This window comes from Mustela erminea, chromosome 10 (assembly GCF_009829155.1).
Source record: "Mustela erminea isolate mMusErm1 chromosome 10, mMusErm1.Pri, whole genome shotgun sequence".
Taxonomy (NCBI): Eukaryota; Metazoa; Chordata; class Mammalia; order Carnivora; family Mustelidae; genus Mustela; species Mustela erminea.
This window is the reverse complement of record NC_045623.1, coordinates 83,437,331-83,453,605: the sequence shown is the minus strand read 5'-3', so window position 1 is coordinate 83,453,605 and position 16,275 is coordinate 83,437,331. Positions and strand designations below refer to the sequence as shown.

Genomic DNA, 16,275 nt, shown 5'->3' with positions numbered 1-16,275 from the left:
CCTTCGGCTCAGGTCATGGACCCAGGGTCCTGGGATGGAGCCCCAAGTCAAGTTCCCTGCTCAGCAGGGAGTCTGCTTCTCTCTTCCTCTACCCCTCCCCTGTTTGTGCACTCTCTCATTTGCATTCTCTCTCTCAAGTAAATAAAAATCTTTTTAAAAAAATTAAAAAACTATGCCAAGAATTAGTGAAAGGTAACAAAATGCTACCTTTTTAGTTGTACTGGAGCCCTGGAGTAGGGGCAACCATTTTTTCAATCTCTACCAAATGTTCTTTCATGTATATGTATTACTTTTACAGGAGAAAATGTATGTCTGTATATAGTTGAAAATTTTGATAGCAACTGTTAAGCTCCCTGATCTACACTGAATTCACATTTTTGAAGGTCCTATAAACCTCATCTCATCATGACAAAAAGGTTCCTGGAAACCTGCACCTCCAGGACTCAGTGCCTGGGCCCCAAAGCCCTTGGTTAAAGGTCAATGTTATCCAACCCTGAGATGCCTGCACTTGCGTAACTCCTAAGGAGACCCCAACACCATCTGGAAGATCGGATTAGATCAATATGGTTGTCAGGTGCAACTTTAATGAAGTTCTGTACCATACAGTGATGGGGGTGGGTGTCTGTTTTCAAGCAAATTCACCTGTCCCAAGGCAAACAGCCGGGGCTTCCAAGGACAGTAAAAGGCTTTTCTCCCCAGGGAGTCTCATTCCTGAGCTGACAGGACAGGATTTCAGGAAGAATGAGTACAAGAAGAGGGCAAACTAGTGAAGGGAGTCAGGCAGCTTTTTGAATTCTTCCCAGTGTACACTGGACCTAGGCATGTAGGCATCCCTCTTAAGGCAGCATGCCAACCCCAGCCACTCCCACTTGAAGCCAAAGTACCTCCCCAAAGAAACAGCCAGCCATCATTCATTTCATGACACTCCTCCCCGAAGTGCGCCCAGAAGCGCAGAAGCCTGAGCAGTTTCGGCCACATACAACACATGCAGCCTTCAGGCCAGAACCCTCAAGGGCCCTCCTCTCCCCGGCCCCTCAGCTGTTCACGTGTCCGCCTGGCAACAGAAGAGCGGCCAGTGTATGCGGGGCTGGGTGGTATGGGAGGGGCAAGAATGAGCAACACAGCAAATCCCATGTGGGTTCTGGAGCAGGGTAGACATGGTGGCAGGGCCAGTCATGGCCCACACAAGGACCCATAGGGCTCTGTGTCCTTCGTTAATTCTTCTCCGGGCGGTTTCTGTTCAGGACAGCTTTAGGGGCAAATTCCAGCTTGTCCTTAAGGCTCACCACCTGGGTATGGTCCTTGCCTAGCAGTTCATCCAGCTTGCGGTCCTCCCGGCGCTCAGAGATGCTCTTCTCCTCCTCCACAGGCTGGGGATCCTTTCCCCGGATGAACCATTCCAGGTGGTAACCCACAGCCCCGACCACAAAGGCCACAGGAAATGTGACATAGGGAGCATAGGTACGCACCACGGTCCAAAGCACAGGCCACATGACATCTGCAGAAGAGCACAAGGCAGCATTAGGGAGAAATCAGCATCCCCCTTCCCACCGAATACAGACAACCCACCAGGGCTCTCCTTTCGCTAGGCAGCCTGGCACAACTGACTGAGCATCTACCACACAGTCATGCAAGAGGGTACCTTGCTTGGGCAACAGTTAGGGCCCCAAAACAATCTAGAAAATTCTGAAAGACATGATTGTTGAGGAAGAGGGCAAGAATCTCTATTTTATGTACTATACTCTTTGACCATTATGCAACCGTGTTTGACAGTGTTCCCCACAAGAGAACCTCTGAGCTTACCTAACAAAGCTTCAAGCCCCAGGCCCTCCCTCCACACTTTACCGACATTTCAGGAATGGAAAAGAGCCTTCCTCTGCTCTAAGCAATTTCTCCATGAACAGAGCCAGCCACACTTTTCTCACTGTGTATAGTCCCACTGTGACTCTCCTGGCTCCCAGATAATGAGAAGTAGTTCCTTTACCTCACACACAGAATGGCCAAAACCCTAATCCATTACTCAGCCATTCTGGATTTTAGATAATTATTTTTTCCTATTCTGAACTTGATCTTTCTAAAAATGAGACATACCTACACTTTGCAAAACTGCTGTCCAAACCCCTTTCAAAATACATTCCCTCCAACCAAACCCATACCCTCATATTTGCATAATAACCTCCTAAATATATCACCAATACATTATACATACTCTGAACATGATAGGCCTTGAATTATTCTGTTTTAAAACACACACACACACACATTGTAAAAGCCATGGCAGGGTGCAGGGGAGAGTGGAATGGCTCTGGAGCACCCTGAAATGAAGACATTACCAAAAAAAAAATACAGAAATACACAAACTGGTTCACTCTAATGAGTGAACCAAGACTATTACCAATTAACAGTTATCAAAGATTATTCACGGGCCACCTGGGTGGCTCAGTTGGTTAAGCCTCTGACTCTTGATTTAAGCTCAGGTCATGATTTCAAGGTTGTCAGATAGAGTCCCGAGCCCAGCTCCATGCTCAGAGTAGAGTCTGCTTGTTCCTCTCCTTCTATTCCTCCCCCTACTTGCTCTCTCTTGCTCACTAATAAAGTCTCTTAAAAAAAAAAAAAAAAGATTACTCACATTATCATAATAATGATAGCTACAATTTACTGAGGACCTATGTGCCAGTCCTTGGGCTAAGCACTTTAAATACAGTATCTCCTTTTACCCTCATGTCCACTCGATGAGGTAGATGGTATTATCAGAAGGTTAAGTAACTTGCCCCAAAGTTTCAAACAAAAGATCACTCACTCCATTTGCACCTACGTAGGTGTTTCTCCAACTTGGCTATCTCTAAAGTGTACAACTGAAATCTCACCAAGAACAGAATGATGCTCTTTCTTTGGTTCCAATTCTCTTCGAAGAAATCCCAGCATTCTGTGGACCCAAGACTGTCACGGACCATTATCAGGGAAAAGCTTGTAGCAGCTCCAATGTTCCCCCCTGGGTCCTTTGTCTCAGCACCAGGCCTATGCTGGACAAGTCACCCGCTGTTCATTATCTGATCTTAACAACATCTCTATGAGGTAGGAATTATTAGCCCAGGTTTGCGTCTAAGGCCACAAAGGCTCAGGGACATTATGCGAACTTGTCCAAGATCACTAGAACTCACAGAACCACTGCTTCTGAATCCAAGTCTCTCCAAACTTCAACGCTTGCGCTCTTTCTAGTGGCAAGAACACACTGCAGATAGGTGTACTGTTTCTGTCCAAATATTGGACTTGGGGAGTGCTTCCTGCAATTTTTCTCCATCAACTTGGCATGTCACTACATGGAAGAGTCTCCCTTTTGGCAAACTCTAAGATTACTCAGAGATATGTGAGATTATAGGACTCAGACGATATTAAAAGAAACACCCCTGAAGAACCTCAAACCTAATACTTTATTTTCTTTTCTACCTTTTATGCAAGCTATGCATAAGTAAATATGTACCCTAAACAGCAATCCTACATTCAGATCCCCAATTTGTTGTAAAACAAACCAAACATGAGTCCATAATTCACAGCATCTCCCACATGCAGCAAAGGGCTCTCTCTGATGTCCCGCCCACATTCTAATCATTCCCAAATAAGTCAGTGCATTCATTTATTCAACAGTCAGAACCACTTTCTCCTTGTGAGACCTTACGCTGGAGGCCTACCCCACCTGTCTGCATTTCTCAAAACACTGAAGCTCCAAAAGAGCAACGACCATGTTTCTACGGCCCTCACTGTGACCTATCCATGCCCCACCTTCCTGCCCTGTCTGCCATAAAGTGCTCCCAGAAAAGTTTGCTAAGTGAATGAATGACAGCTCTAACAACGCACCAGTGTAAAACCTCAGCAGACGCCCAACCCCTCGCCCTGTGAGGGCAGGAATACAGCAGGCTACTTTGCTGATGCAAGAAGTTAAACACTCCCTAACAAGTCATCCCCAGGGTATCAAAATGAAGGCGGCAAAAGCGTCCCGCAAATACTCGAACGTCTTTCCAACCCCGCTCAGAGGAAGCCTGAGTGTCCGGTAAAGGTCAAGTGGGTTGCTAGGAAACCTGCCCTTGTGCGGGCGCCCCTGAGCTCAATGAGACCCGAAGCCGCAGTCCGAGGGACAGAGGAGACCCGACAGGGTGGAAGGACTGGCCCTGACCGTCACTCGAGCCCGGCCCAGGGATGCGAGAACAACTGAGGTCCGAGTCCCAAGGATCTGGCCTTCTCCCTCCTCTGGGTTCCCGGTCCCCTGCCCGTATCTCACCACCCTCGTGGCCTCGGCAGCCTCCGTTCTCACCCCCGTGCCTGACCCCGAGAAGCGCTGGCCGCCGGGGGTCTGCTGGGCTCCCAGACTCGGCCCCCCGAGCCCTGGGAAGATGTCAGGCCCAGCCAGGGCCGGAGCCGACACCCTTCCTAACTCAGAGGTCACTCACTGCCAGGAGCCGTCACCTGACAACGGGCGGCCCCGGCGGCCGCTCGGGGAGAGGGAACTGCCCGCTGGGACCTCGTGCTCACCTGCGCCGCAGCCCGCACTCCACGGTCCTGCCCCCGCCCTCCGCCCGCCTTCTCGCTAGCTCGCTCGCTGGGAGCACGGACGTCGCCCCTCCCAGCGGCCCGCGGGGCTTGGCCCCGGGACCCCGCCCACCGGCGCCAGCTCTCTCCGAGCGCTCTGATAGGCTGAGCTCCAGTCAAAGGGCCGGAGGGAGCTGAGCGTACGCCCCGGGCTCCGCTGCGTGGAGATGGGGACTGCGCCCCCTCGTGGCTTGGAGGGTTTCCCAATGACGTCAGCACGTGCTTTCCGCGTGGAGAAAAGTGGAACGTCATCCATTCATTTATTAAACTGATGTTTATTGGTCGTCTCTAAGTCCTAGGTCTAGACACACAAAAATAAAAGACACGTTCGTGGATTCCAAGAAGATCTCCTTAGCAGGATATAGTCTAGACTCTAAGAACTCTTCGATGTAGGCCAGTTTTCTAGCCACGTGACCTTGGGAACACTATTAATCGGCCAGAGCCTCCTTTCCCTCTTATGCATGAAGGTAATAACACCTATTTCACAGGATGTTGTGAGGGTTTGATGAGATAATGCATGTTAAGTGCTGCGCCAGGTACATAGCCACAGGAAATAAAATGGTTCTGTTGTCAGTATACAAAGAACTGAAATACAGTGAAACCTAAGTCTTTCCTTAGCCCTCAGATACAAGTACTCACTCCTCCTGTGTCCTCCCTATGCCCTGTACAGACATCTATTTCATCAGGTACAGCTGACCTCTGAACAACAGGGGCTTAAAACTGTGTGGATCCATTTACACGTGGGTTTTTAGTTTGTTTGTTTTTTTTTCCAATAAATGCAGAATAGTACTAGAAATACATTCTTTGTTATGATTTTCTTAATAATATTTTCTTTTCTCCAGTTTATTATATTGTAGGAATACAGTACATGATACATATAACATACAAAATACATGTTAACTCTTCATGTTATCAGGAAGGAATCTGGTCAACAGTAGGCTATTAGTAGTTAAGTTTGGGGGGTGTCAAAGTTATACATGGATTTTCCACTGTTAGGGTGGTGGGTGCCCTTAGCGCTGTCATTGTTCAGGGGTCAACTGTATAGAGGAAATAATGCCTCCACTAGCCCTGCCTTCTCACCTCTATTCCACAAGTCTCAGCCAAGCGTATTTCTTTATCTTTAGTAACACAGGCTAAACCCCTCATAGTCCCCCATACAGACTGTTTCACACCTCTGTGCCTTCATTTATTATGCGTTTTCATCTACCTGGAGTGCCTTTCTTTACCAAAATAGCTCTGGCTCATTTTTCAAGCTTAAGGGATACCTCCAGAGGAAGCCTCCTAGATTCCATCATACATTAGATGCCCTTCTTCTATGATCTCAAAGAGGTCAGTGCTAAGCTCTGGCAGCGGAGATAGAAAGGAACAGCACAGAGAACTATGTAAGAAACTATTACTAGCAGAACTTGTTCCCTAAATGAATGTGTAGAAAAGAGAAGTGAACACAATTGCCCAGAGCAATTAGCATTCAGCCAGCCAATGGACACGTGCTAGACACTGAGGATGCAAAAATGAACCACCCCTGCCTTCAGGAGTTCTCGGACCAACTGCTGGGGAAGCAGAGGGCTCTACAAACTGCCAAGGGATTGTGAGAAACGTGACCACAGAAGCATGCATAGGTCTCGCAGAGGAAGCACCCAGGAAGAATCAGGGAGGGCTCACCAGAGGAACTTGCCCTTGAGCTGAGTCTCAAGTGAGGGCTAGCAGTTCAGTCAGGCAGAATGGAGTGGGGCTTGAGAGCACAGACCTAGGAATCAAAAGTGGGTTCAAATCCTGCCCCTGCTGCCTGCTAATCTCAGAAAGGCAGTTTACACTCTTCATTTCAACAAATGCAATGAGAGTACCTGTCCTCAAGGATGGTTCTGAGTCCTAGCGACCTAATGTGTATAAAAAGCTTGGCATGATACTTGGAACCCCCTGAGTGTTCAACAAATGGTCACTGGTATGTTTAGTATTCCCCAAATTGATTCATCCTTCTGTAATGTCCTATGTTCACTTATGGTTTTACTTATTCACTAAGCCAAAACCCTAACTAACATTTCCAAAATCTCATCTTTGCACTATTTCCCAAACTCATTTCAGAGCACCTGTCTCTCCTGGACGTCTCTCAAGTTCTTCATCACTCATCTCTTACATGAACGACCTTAGCGACTCCCTCAATGGTCTTCCACCTTCCACCTTCCATGGCTCCCTCCAGTCCATTTCCATTCTTAGCCAAAGGGGTCTTTCCAAAACTTCCATAAAACCATGAAATTTCCAAGGAGCCTGGGTGGTTCGGTTGGTTAAGCATTGACCTTCAGCTCAGGTCATAATCCCAGGGTCCTGGGATTGAGCCCTGTGTTGGCTTCCCTGCTCCGTGGGGAGCCTGCTCCTTCCTCTTCTACTCCCAATGCTTGTGCATGCTTGCTCTCTCTCTCTCTCTCTCAAATAAGTAAATAAAATCTTTTTTAAAAAAAATGAAATCTCAGGGGCACCTGGGTGGCTCAGTGGGTTAAAGCCTCTGCCTTCGGCTCAGGTCATGATCCCAGGGTCCTGGGATCGAGCCCCGAGTCGAGCTCTTTGCTCAGCGAGAAGCCTGCTTCCCCGTCTCTCTCTCTCTGCCTATTTGTGATCTCTGTCTGTCAAATAAATAAAATCTTTAAAAAAAAAAAATGAAATCTCCAGTTTAAACCGCCTCTCTTCCCATGGGTCCCCTCTGGCCACGTCTCCTCTATACCCTCTCCACCGGATCCAAGCCTGTCACCTCCCTCCAGTCTCTGCTCCTCCCACGATCCTACACACACAGACCCTACCGTGCACTTGCCCAAGCTGATCCCTTTGCCTGAAATGAATGTCCTCCCTCTCTTCCTCGGCTGCAAAACTCTATCTCAACCAGCAAGACCCAGTTCAAAAGGCCCTCTTGCAGGAAGATTTCCCAGACTCAACCAGCTGCTAGAGGTTTCCTCCTCTGGTCTCCTCAGCATCTCTGGGAGAAGCTCCCTCTGTACATGCCATTCTGTTTATGCGCCTGGCTTTGGCCAGCTGGGACCAATCGAAAGCACAGGGACTGGACCTAATCCTTCACTTGTCCTAATCCTTCACTTGCTGGGCTCCCCAGGGGAGATTCCCACATGGGGAGATTAAGATGCCTTGTCTATAGCAAGATGTTAACTATACTTGTTCAGGGTTGCGTTGCTCCTCTGTCCGCAGCCCATTTATACTTCATGGTCCTGGGAAACCGAGCCCAGATTCTGCGAAAAGACATAGACCCATAAAGAGCTGTAGAGTGTAGAAGGTTAAACACAGATTCAGCCACTTCTTGGCTTTGTGATTTGGGATAAGTTGTTTAAACTCTCGAAGCCTTAGTTTTCTCACCTGTAAATGATGGTAACAACAATATCGGCTTCAAGGATTACTCTGAGTACCATCTAGTGCAAACCTTGCCCACGTCCCAGTTTTAGAGATGGGAAAACTCAGTCTCAGAGAGGTGAAGTGACCCAGCTAAAGGCTCCCTTAGCAAGTCCAGGGGAAATAGACAAATGGGCATTTCCAGTGGAAACTCTGGGACGGTCATCCAACCTAAGTGTCTCAAACCTGGCTGCCCATCAAAACCACCTTGCACACCTGTTAAAAACTCACTTGGGGGCAGAGAGTCTATTACCAGTGTTAGACAGGGCCCAGGAATCTGTGTGAGAGCAGCTCCAAGCTGACTCACTTGCGGGAATTTGGATCATATGGGGTTCACTCCACCTTCTGGCGATCTCATATAAGTGTGTGTGTAAGATTTCTTGCTTTTCAGGTGGCCTCCCACAGTGGCCCATAAAAACCTATTCAAAACCCTTCCCTGCATGGCTCCCCGTGGCTCTGAGGCCCAGGCCCACCTGTCTCAAGCTGACCCAAAAGCCCAGCATGGTCACGCCTCTGCACTCCCGATGCTCTTTCTTCTCCTGGCCTTTGCACAACTGTTGTCTGATCTTGGAGCATTCTTCCCAGAGCTGGCCCTCCTCCAGTAGCTCTTTCCAGCACTCACCCTTATTCTGTAACTGCTTGTTTACTTGTCTGTTAGCACCAGAAGTGTAGAAACTACACTTGTTCAGGGCCATCTCCCAGGTGCTAGCCAGTGCCAACAGTGGTCCTTGATAAACGCCTGCTGAATAAATGAATGAGAATGGCCTAGTCCAGTGTGGCCCAGAAGGGCAGTCAAAGCCTTGGGTGGCTCTTCTTCCTGCCTCAGGGTGACACATCAACCCCAAGCACTGGATGGGGCTGCCAGACCAGGTGGGGGCTGCCATCAAACCCTTCCGGGCTTGGAAAGCTGTAGAACTAAAAGCTCCCGGTTTGGCATCAGACAGACCTGGTCCACCACTCCTAGCCCTCCCTGTGACATTGGACAGGTCACAGAACCCCTCCTGAGCAGCTTTCTTACCTGTCCTAAGGATGAGCTACATTCATGTAAAGCCCTCCCCCCTCCACCCCACCACCTGGCCCAGAGAAAACATCCCAAAAACATTAGCCTGCACTACTAGCTCAGGGTTGTTACTTAACTTCCCAGGAAAGCTCCTTCTCCCCTGGGAACCCCCACCAAAGTGCCCACCCAGAGGAGTTATCAAAAAAGGTGATAACACTAAATCGAACAGCGTTTCTGCTGCTGATCAGGTGGGGTGGAGCAGAGGCAACACCAGACGCTTAGGGGAAGGGAAACCAGCATCTATCAGCATCTAAGAATAACAGCACTCCCTGTTTATGGAGCACAGGCAGGTTGGCCAGGGCTCTGGGCTGCCTGTTGCGGAAGGAGGAAGCCTGGGAGCAGTGGGGAGCAGAAAGAGAAATGGATTGAACTAGGAGTGGTAGAGAGAAAACCCTTCCCTCCTCAGCCCTTGGGTCCCTCCAGAAGGGCTCAGGTCCTTTTGCGGCCTCCAGGGGGCCGAATCCCCTTTGCCCCAGCTGGCCCAGGCTACCACGCCCTCCCCAAACAGAGAGAGTGGCTCCGGGCCTGCCTTCCCTCCATTCCCCCCACCCCCTGCCTGCCCACCCCCCCCCCCCCCGCCGTTCTCCTACCCACCCCACACACACTCCTGGCTTCCACACACGGGGCAGAGGTGGCTCCTTCTGGAGAGAGCAGCCGGCTCGAGTGCAGTTCTGCCGTTTTATTTTTCCTGGGATACTCAAGGGGATGTGGGAACAGCCACAGGTGTGGTGAGGGGAAGCCCCATCTCCCCTCCCCAGCAGCTGGGAAAGGGGAGAGGCCCAGGCGCCCTGGTCCTGGGTTGGTCCAGCCACTGTGGTCCCTGGGCCCGATGGGCTGAGGGCTGAGGGTGAGCCCCTGGGAGAGTGGGGCAGGCTCCTAGGTGGGGTTCGGGATTCTTCATAAAAAGCCACGAAGCTTGATCCCCACGAAGCCCAGCCCCGCGGGGTGGGGAGAGGGGACGCAGAGCCCAGATGGGGGACCCGGCCCGGCCTGGCCCGTGGGGGAAGGGGGAATGGCAGAGATGGTGCCCGTGGGGAGGAGGTGGGGACGAAGCGTCGGACCAGGAGAGAAGGGGGTCCAGGTGGGGGCGCAGGGCGGAGAGGCACGGCCCCCAGCCCAGCCCGGGCGCCTTCGCGTGGGGTCAGGAAGGTAAAAAACCCACGAGAGTGTGACGGGCAGGAGGAGCCGGGGCGTGCGGTGCCGGCGGGGCGGGCGCACGGGGCGGCCCGCGTTCACAGTGACCTCGACGCTGGGTGTACAGTACGGGTAGAAAACCGCGGGCCCGGGCCCGGGCCGGGCGGGCCGGGCCGGTCACAGCCTGGTCTGGGCCTCGGGGATGTAGATCTCGATGCTGTCCGCACTCTCGGTGGCCGAGCTGTGGCGGAAGGAGGCGGCGCGCTTGGCCGCCAGGAGCCGCTTGCGCGCTTCCTGCCGCTGCCGGTCCACCGAGTCCAGGGAGCGCTCCTTCACCGGCACGCCCCGGCCCCGCGAGGGCTTCTTTGGTATCGGCGGAGGGACCTTCTTCTCCTCCTGCCGGGAGAGGGGGTTGGCGGCTCAGTCTGCGGGCGGGGCCCCCCCATCCCCCGCTCGCGCCCCTGCCGCCCCAGGGGACTGACACCGCGCAGCTCCGACGCGGGAGGGCGGCCCGAAGCCCCAGGTGTGTCTGGGATAAGGTCAAAAGCCACTTTTCATTAAAAATTACGAATCCGGGCGCCCCCTGGTGGCGCCGTTCGCGACAACTCGCATCCGAGCGCTCGTTCCTCCCGGGCTCCTCCAGGGACTTGGGTGGGAAGTGGCGATTTCCCTCCAGTCGAGAGGAATGCATTGGCCTCGACTCACGCAGGGCAATGGGGGTTCGCTGCCAGGCATCTGGGCCTCATCACAGACAATGTCTAGTGCAGTGAGTGCTGAGGGGCCCCCCAAGATCCCCTCCGTGCCTAGGTCCAAACTAAGGGCAGTCCCCTCTTCTGGAAGCTTTAGTTCTGCTTCCTCAGACTACAGCTGGTCGGAGGTGGCTATAGGGTTCTGGCAGCTCAGGCAGTGATGGGCACAAGGCCAAGCAGATGGCCATGATCAAGAGTGTGGTCCTATTAGAAGCAGACGGTCACCATCACCGATCCAGGACTGCCTTTGCTGCCTGTGAATGCCCTTGGCTCCCTTCCTCTCCCCACACAGGCCCTCTGTGGGGAAGGGCATTTTCCAGGGTCTGGCCTCTTGGCTTGAAGGGATTCTCCCCCTACCTTGGGCTCCAGGAGTTTCCAGCTGTTGGCCTTGAGTTGCTGTAGCTCCAGGAACTTGAGGGTCACATCCTCTATAGAGAGCTGCAGGAGGTCCCAAAAACCCGCCAGGTCCTGGAAGGTGGGCACGGGGAACGCAGTGGGGTCCTTCAATAGAGGGAGACAGAGGAGAGACAGCTGGTCAGGAAGGTCTGCACCCCAGCCAGGTCCAGAGAAAGCCCCATCCATCCCCACCAGGAAGTTCAGCCTGGGAGAATGGGGTCTAGGGGAGAGGGAGGTAGGGAAACAAGAAAGAACCCAGGCCACTCTGTCTTGGGCACAAACACCTGGTCTCACCTCCAGGCATATACCTTCCTGGGGGGCTCCAGTCCATGGGCACTCACCATGCTTTGCTGACACAGCCGGAAGAACTGCTGAACCTTCTGGGACAGGAGAAGCTGTGTGCTGCCCACGGCACTGCGGATCTTCTCCAGGACTGGGGAGCAGAAGCAGATTCAGAGGAGGGACGGATGCCTCTCATATCCCAGCCTCTGAGAAGTCTGCCCGGAATGACTCAACCTTGCCTTATCTGGCACTCTCTGTTTGTCTGTCCCCTCCAACCCCCTCCCCATCCCATCCCCAAGTCCCTAACAACTGGCTCCTAACCCACGGCACCAAGAAGGCTGGATCCTCGGACACCAGCGTTTCTTCAGACAACCTCCATTTCGTAAGCACTTAGCTTCCTGTGTCCTCCCTTCCTCCTGTGTCATGGAACCGGGGGAAACCAGCCCCCACCTGGCCCTGCAGGCTTACCCAGGCACCAGCTCAATGACCACCCATTGGCAGAACTTCGTCACTCATCAGTAGGTGACTCTTTGACTCATCAAGAGTTACTGAAAATTTCATGTGCATGACTCTCATCTTCGTAGTCACCATCCCATCAACTTAGGGATTCTGAGGTATGGCTGTGTCTCCCCTCAGATGGACTTGCAGGCAAGGGCTGTGGCCTCCCTCAGTCCAGAGCTATGTCTTGGGACAGAATGTCCTTCACCTAGGCCTTAGACAGTGATCTGACCTTGTGCACTGCCTCGCCCTCCACCTTATAATGTGGTCCCTCTCCCTGGGTCAGTCCTGAATTCCCACACCAGCGAGATGGGAACAGAGTCCCCTTGACCTCCATGGGCTGGGTGACTTGGCCCTGCCATGCCCTTCCACCTGGTCCCTTGCCCAGTCCCACCCTGTCCTCTGAATCTGTTTCCCCGCTTCCTTCCAAGAGCTCCCAGCACGCCGTGCGGCCAAGGAGGACCCACGGAGATCCAGGTCAAAGAAGCAAACCGCGAGGACGCACACGCAAGCCCAGGCGGAGGTCTCTCCCGTTCCACTGCTCACCACGCAGCCCCAGCCACGATCCCTTCGCGCACGCAGAGCCCCTCACTCACTCTCCTCGGGCAGCTCATAGTCCTCCGCCTCCCGCTCCATCTGCTGGCACCAGTGCTCCAGCTTCTCCACCTCCGCCCTCAGCATCTTGATGAACCACTCGCCGTCCCGCGGGCAAGGGGACGTGCGGCCTGAGTCGGGGAGGCTACGTGAGCCGCGCTCCATCCAGGAGTCACGGCGGCTGGACCCAGGGCCGGGGGTGGGGGCAGGGGCAGGGCCTGGCGACCCATCAGTGGCCGGCGGCTCATACGGCAGTGGGTAGCCCTCGCGGTAGGCCCACTGGCCCTGCGTGTGGACCGTGCGGAAGACTGAGTAGGTGGGGGCCCGGGGCCCGGGCTGGGGCTCAGAAGCGTGCCTCTGGAAGGAGCGTCCAAACTGCAGGGCCTTGTCTTCTGTGGCCACTGTGGCCAGGCCGGCCAGGCCCTCCAGCTCCAGGTCCGCCTGCACACCTGCGGTCACACTGTTGGAGCGCTTGAACCTTGCCCGCCTGGTGAGAGAAGTGGCTGTCATCGCTGCTCCTGCCCAGTCACATCCCCGCCCCCCAGCCCTGGCAACCTCCCTTCGCCCCGCCTCAGGCCAAAAGGAAAAGGAATGAGAAAAGAAACCTACAGTGGGATGGACATTAACTCTTGACCTTTAAATACAGAGTCCCTGCAGGGGGGTACAGAATTCCTGCTGCACTGCCTCTGGACAGGGCTGATATTCAAAATATCTAACGATCTGTACTCCAGGGGCAGAAGAGATGCTGGCAGCACCGACCAAATCAGAAGGGACACACCCAGAGGGACGGAGCAGGACCTCCAGAAGCTGGACTGTGGGGCAGAGCCAAGAGGCGAGAGGAGGGCCTGGTTAGCAGCTCTTTCCCAGTGACCACAGAAGGATTTCAGCATTTTAACAAACAGTAACCCTTTGCTAGTTTGCACCAACGGCAGGAGTTTGTCTTCAGAAATGGGTAAACTAGAACGGGGAGAGGACTGGGGTCACCTCGCTACAGAGTAGCTACCCAGCGTGGCTGACTTCACAGCCCAAGCACTTCCCACCACACCAGCTGCTAGAACATCAGGAAGAACTGCCTGGGAGAGGCTCGAGAGTGGGAAGAGCTCGCAGCTGAAAGGACTGCTCCTCTAGGGACCCCCACAGCCCAGCCCAGAGCCTGGCCAGACACAGTCAGCCAGAGCCAGTGGAGGTGAATTAAGTTGTTGGCAGGAATGACATGGAGCCTGGAAATTTCTTGTCTTTGAGTTAATATGCAAATCCTCTGCAAAACAGAATGTCAGTTGGCCTTGTTCTATGTCACCCCCCCCCCACTCAGTTCAGAGTTCTTTCCTATGCAGAAGCCCATGGTCCCTGAAGCCATGGAGCTGGGGTCAGACAGTCCTTGAAAAAGTGGGAGTCAGGAGATGTGGGGGTGGTGGGGAGAGGTAAACAAAAGTTGGACATCTGGAAATTTCAGGAGCATAAAAGACAGACCCATCTGTCCTAAGCCACCACCTCCATCCCATTATGGTCTGAAAAGAGAGGGAGTGAGGCGGTCTTGGGGGACCCCTCTAGCTTCCCTGGAGTGTCCTCCAACCCCCACAACTTCAGCCTTCCTCCTGCTGCCCAGGCCTTCTCTCCCTGCCTGCCTTGCCTGCCTGCTTCCCTCCAGCTGGCGGGCTGCCTGCTGGGAGCCTGTTGTCATAGAAACCAGGCCCAGAAGGATGCTGCAGGACCCAGGAAAGAGAGATGCACTCATGTGCAGTCTCCAACAAGCCCTGTGTCCCCACCCCCACCCAGAGAAAGAGAGAGAGAAAGCGAGAACATATCCTCACTGCCTCCCACATGGTCTTCACCCCGGCATCCACCCTGTCCTGCCCTGGTCAGGATTAGTTCCTCTCTGCCTTGCCATGGAATCAGCCTCCTTTCAAGACACTTCTGCCTCCACTCAGCACAAAAGGAAAGCACCGGACGAGGAGTGAGATCTGAGTTCTAGTGCTGGCTCTGTTGCTGTGTGCCTTTGGGAAGTTGCTCACCTTCCATCTAGTGTGTGTGTGTCTGTGTGTGTGTGTGTGTAAAATATATTACATGAGATATGACTATATATAAATACACACGCACACATACATACTACCTAAAATGATAGAAATGAACCAGTAATCACCAAAGTATTACCTCTCTCAAAAATTATCCTTTTCATATTTTCAGATCAGGGGCCCAACATTCCCTCACCAATCCAGAGCAGTCTTCCTAAAGCTGCCCTTTGCCCAGCGCATTCCCCAGCCCAAAACTCTTCCCCAGCTCCCTGCTGCCAAAAGAAAAAGTTCAATCTCCCTCCGCTGGCATTCACCCAATGCTGACATCTAGTCCGGAAGCAGTCCTCCTCTCCAACCTCAACCCCCCTGGCCCCTCGCCACATTCTTCTTGTTCCTCAAGTAGATGATATTAGCCCTGACTCGGTGCCTTTGCACGTGCTATTCCTTTTTCTAGAATGGCCTTCCTCCTCCCCCTTCTCTGGCCATTTCCGACTCAAGTCATCTCGTCCTTAGCACTGTACCGCCCTCAGCAGCCTTCTTGGGTGTGCAAGGAGCCCCAACTTTTCTGCTTAATTTGTTCTCTGTCTCCAGTGAGAGTCTCATGTGTCTAACTGAAATGTTCTGAGGCACGTTGGCTCTACCGCCAATGTTTTCGTGTCTCTGAGCTCTGGTCTGCCTTTGGCTCCTTCAGAGCTCCAGCAGTTGCAAACCACACAACGTAAAGGTGGGGCTTGCCCCAGTGAAGACATCATCGAAGGCCTGCCTTCCCTGTCTGCTTCCCTGGTCTCCCTCACAAAACATGGATCTCTCAGCCCCACTGCATGTGCTGCCTTCCACCTTGCCTCTCAGGGTCCTGAGAAGATCACATCCGGTCTGGATGGTGACAGGCCACATGGTCTGGAACAGAAGCATGCCTAAGTACCCCACACTTCATGGTTCTCAAGTCACGACTTCCATGAGATCTCCTCACCATATCTACCTCAAGGAAGACCAAAAGAGTTGAGGAGCTCGTGGGATGCCTAGAAGCACAGTCTTCACCAATACTCCCAACTGATGGCCAGAGATCGGCACGGTCCCAATAGGAGTTTGTCAAGTGGTATTTAAAACCAGCAGTGTGAGGCAAACCATAAGAGCCCCTTAACTAGAGAGAACAAACTGAGGGTCACTGGAGGGGGGTGCAGGTGGGGACATGAGCTAAATGGGTGATGGGCATTACAGAGGGTTTGAGGTCATGAGAACTAGGTGTCGTATGTAAAAGATCCATCACTAAATTCTACTCCTAAGGGTGCGTGGGTGGCTTAGTTAAGCGTCCGTCTCTTGGTTTCAGCTCAGGTTATGATCTCAAGGCTGTGGGATCAAACCCCACATCAGGCTCCCCGTTCAGCACGGAGTCAATTTCAGGTTCTTTCTCCATCCCCCTCTGCCCCTCCTAGTCACGTGCTTCTATCACAAATATATAAAAATCTTTAAAAAAAAAATCTACTCCTGAAGCCAATTCTACACTATATGTTAACCAACTTGAATTTAAATAAAAATTTGGAAGAAAAATAAAATAATAAAACCAGTAGTGAGAAGCACC

The 16,275-nt window shown here is 52.7% G+C and overlaps 2 protein-coding genes and 1 long non-coding RNA gene across 12 annotated transcripts in view; all 3 read right to left on the bottom strand.

Moving 5' to 3' along the window:
* Positions 1 to 562: 562 nt before the first annotated feature.
* On the bottom strand, positions 563 to 4,660 carry SMIM12 (small integral membrane protein 12). 5 transcript variants are annotated; one of them, XM_032302273.1, is made up of 2 exons: positions 4,528 to 4,660; positions 563 to 1,498 (listed from the first exon to the last, which is right to left on the bottom strand). In XM_032302273.1, the coding sequence occupies exon 2, from the start codon at positions 1,491 to 1,493 to the stop codon at positions 1,215 to 1,217; it is 279 nt and encodes a 92-aa protein (XP_032158164.1). In that variant the 5' UTR covers positions 1,494 to 1,498; positions 4,528 to 4,660; the 3' UTR covers positions 563 to 1,214. The 5 variants fall into 5 exon arrangements, with proteins under 5 accessions (XP_032158164.1, XP_032158165.1, XP_032158166.1 ...); XM_032302274.1 differs by lacking the exon at positions 4,528 to 4,660 and adding an exon at positions 4,462 to 4,484; XM_032302275.1 differs by lacking the exon at positions 4,528 to 4,660 and adding an exon at positions 4,277 to 4,455.
* A 179-nt stretch (positions 4,661 to 4,839) lies between these two features.
* Positions 4,840 to 6,889, bottom strand: LOC116567280. Its single transcript, XR_004276180.1, has 2 exons — positions 5,850 to 6,889; positions 4,840 to 5,818 (listed from the first exon to the last, which is right to left on the bottom strand). It is a non-coding gene; the product is annotated as an uncharacterized LOC116567280 (long non-coding RNA).
* A 2,754-nt stretch (positions 6,890 to 9,643) lies between these two features.
* The window catches only part of DLGAP3 (DLG associated protein 3), a 63,165-nt gene continuing 56,533 nt past the window's right edge, over positions 9,644 to 16,275 (bottom strand). For all 6 annotated transcript variants that reach the window (XM_032302271.1, XM_032302270.1, XM_032302268.1 and 3 more), the window contains 4 exons: positions 12,687 to 13,171; positions 11,652 to 11,743; positions 11,272 to 11,415; positions 9,644 to 10,561 (listed from right to left, as the gene is read on the bottom strand). In XM_032302271.1, the coding sequence (XP_032158162.1) occupies positions 10,343 to 10,561; positions 11,272 to 11,415; positions 11,652 to 11,743; positions 12,687 to 13,171 (940 nt within the window). In that variant the 3' untranslated portion in view covers positions 9,644 to 10,342. The remainder of the gene's footprint in view (positions 10,562 to 11,271; positions 11,416 to 11,651; positions 11,744 to 12,686; positions 13,172 to 16,275) is intronic.

Coding starts and splice junctions, on each gene's coding strand:
- SMIM12 (XM_032302272.1), bottom strand. CDS start 2,925: ATGCTGGGATTTCTTCGAAGAGAATTGGAACCAAAGAAAGAGCATCAT. Junction 1,499..2,867: donor AGAGCATCATTCTGTTCTTG/GTGAGATTTCAG, acceptor GCTCTTCTGCAG/ATGTCATGTGGCCTGTGCTT.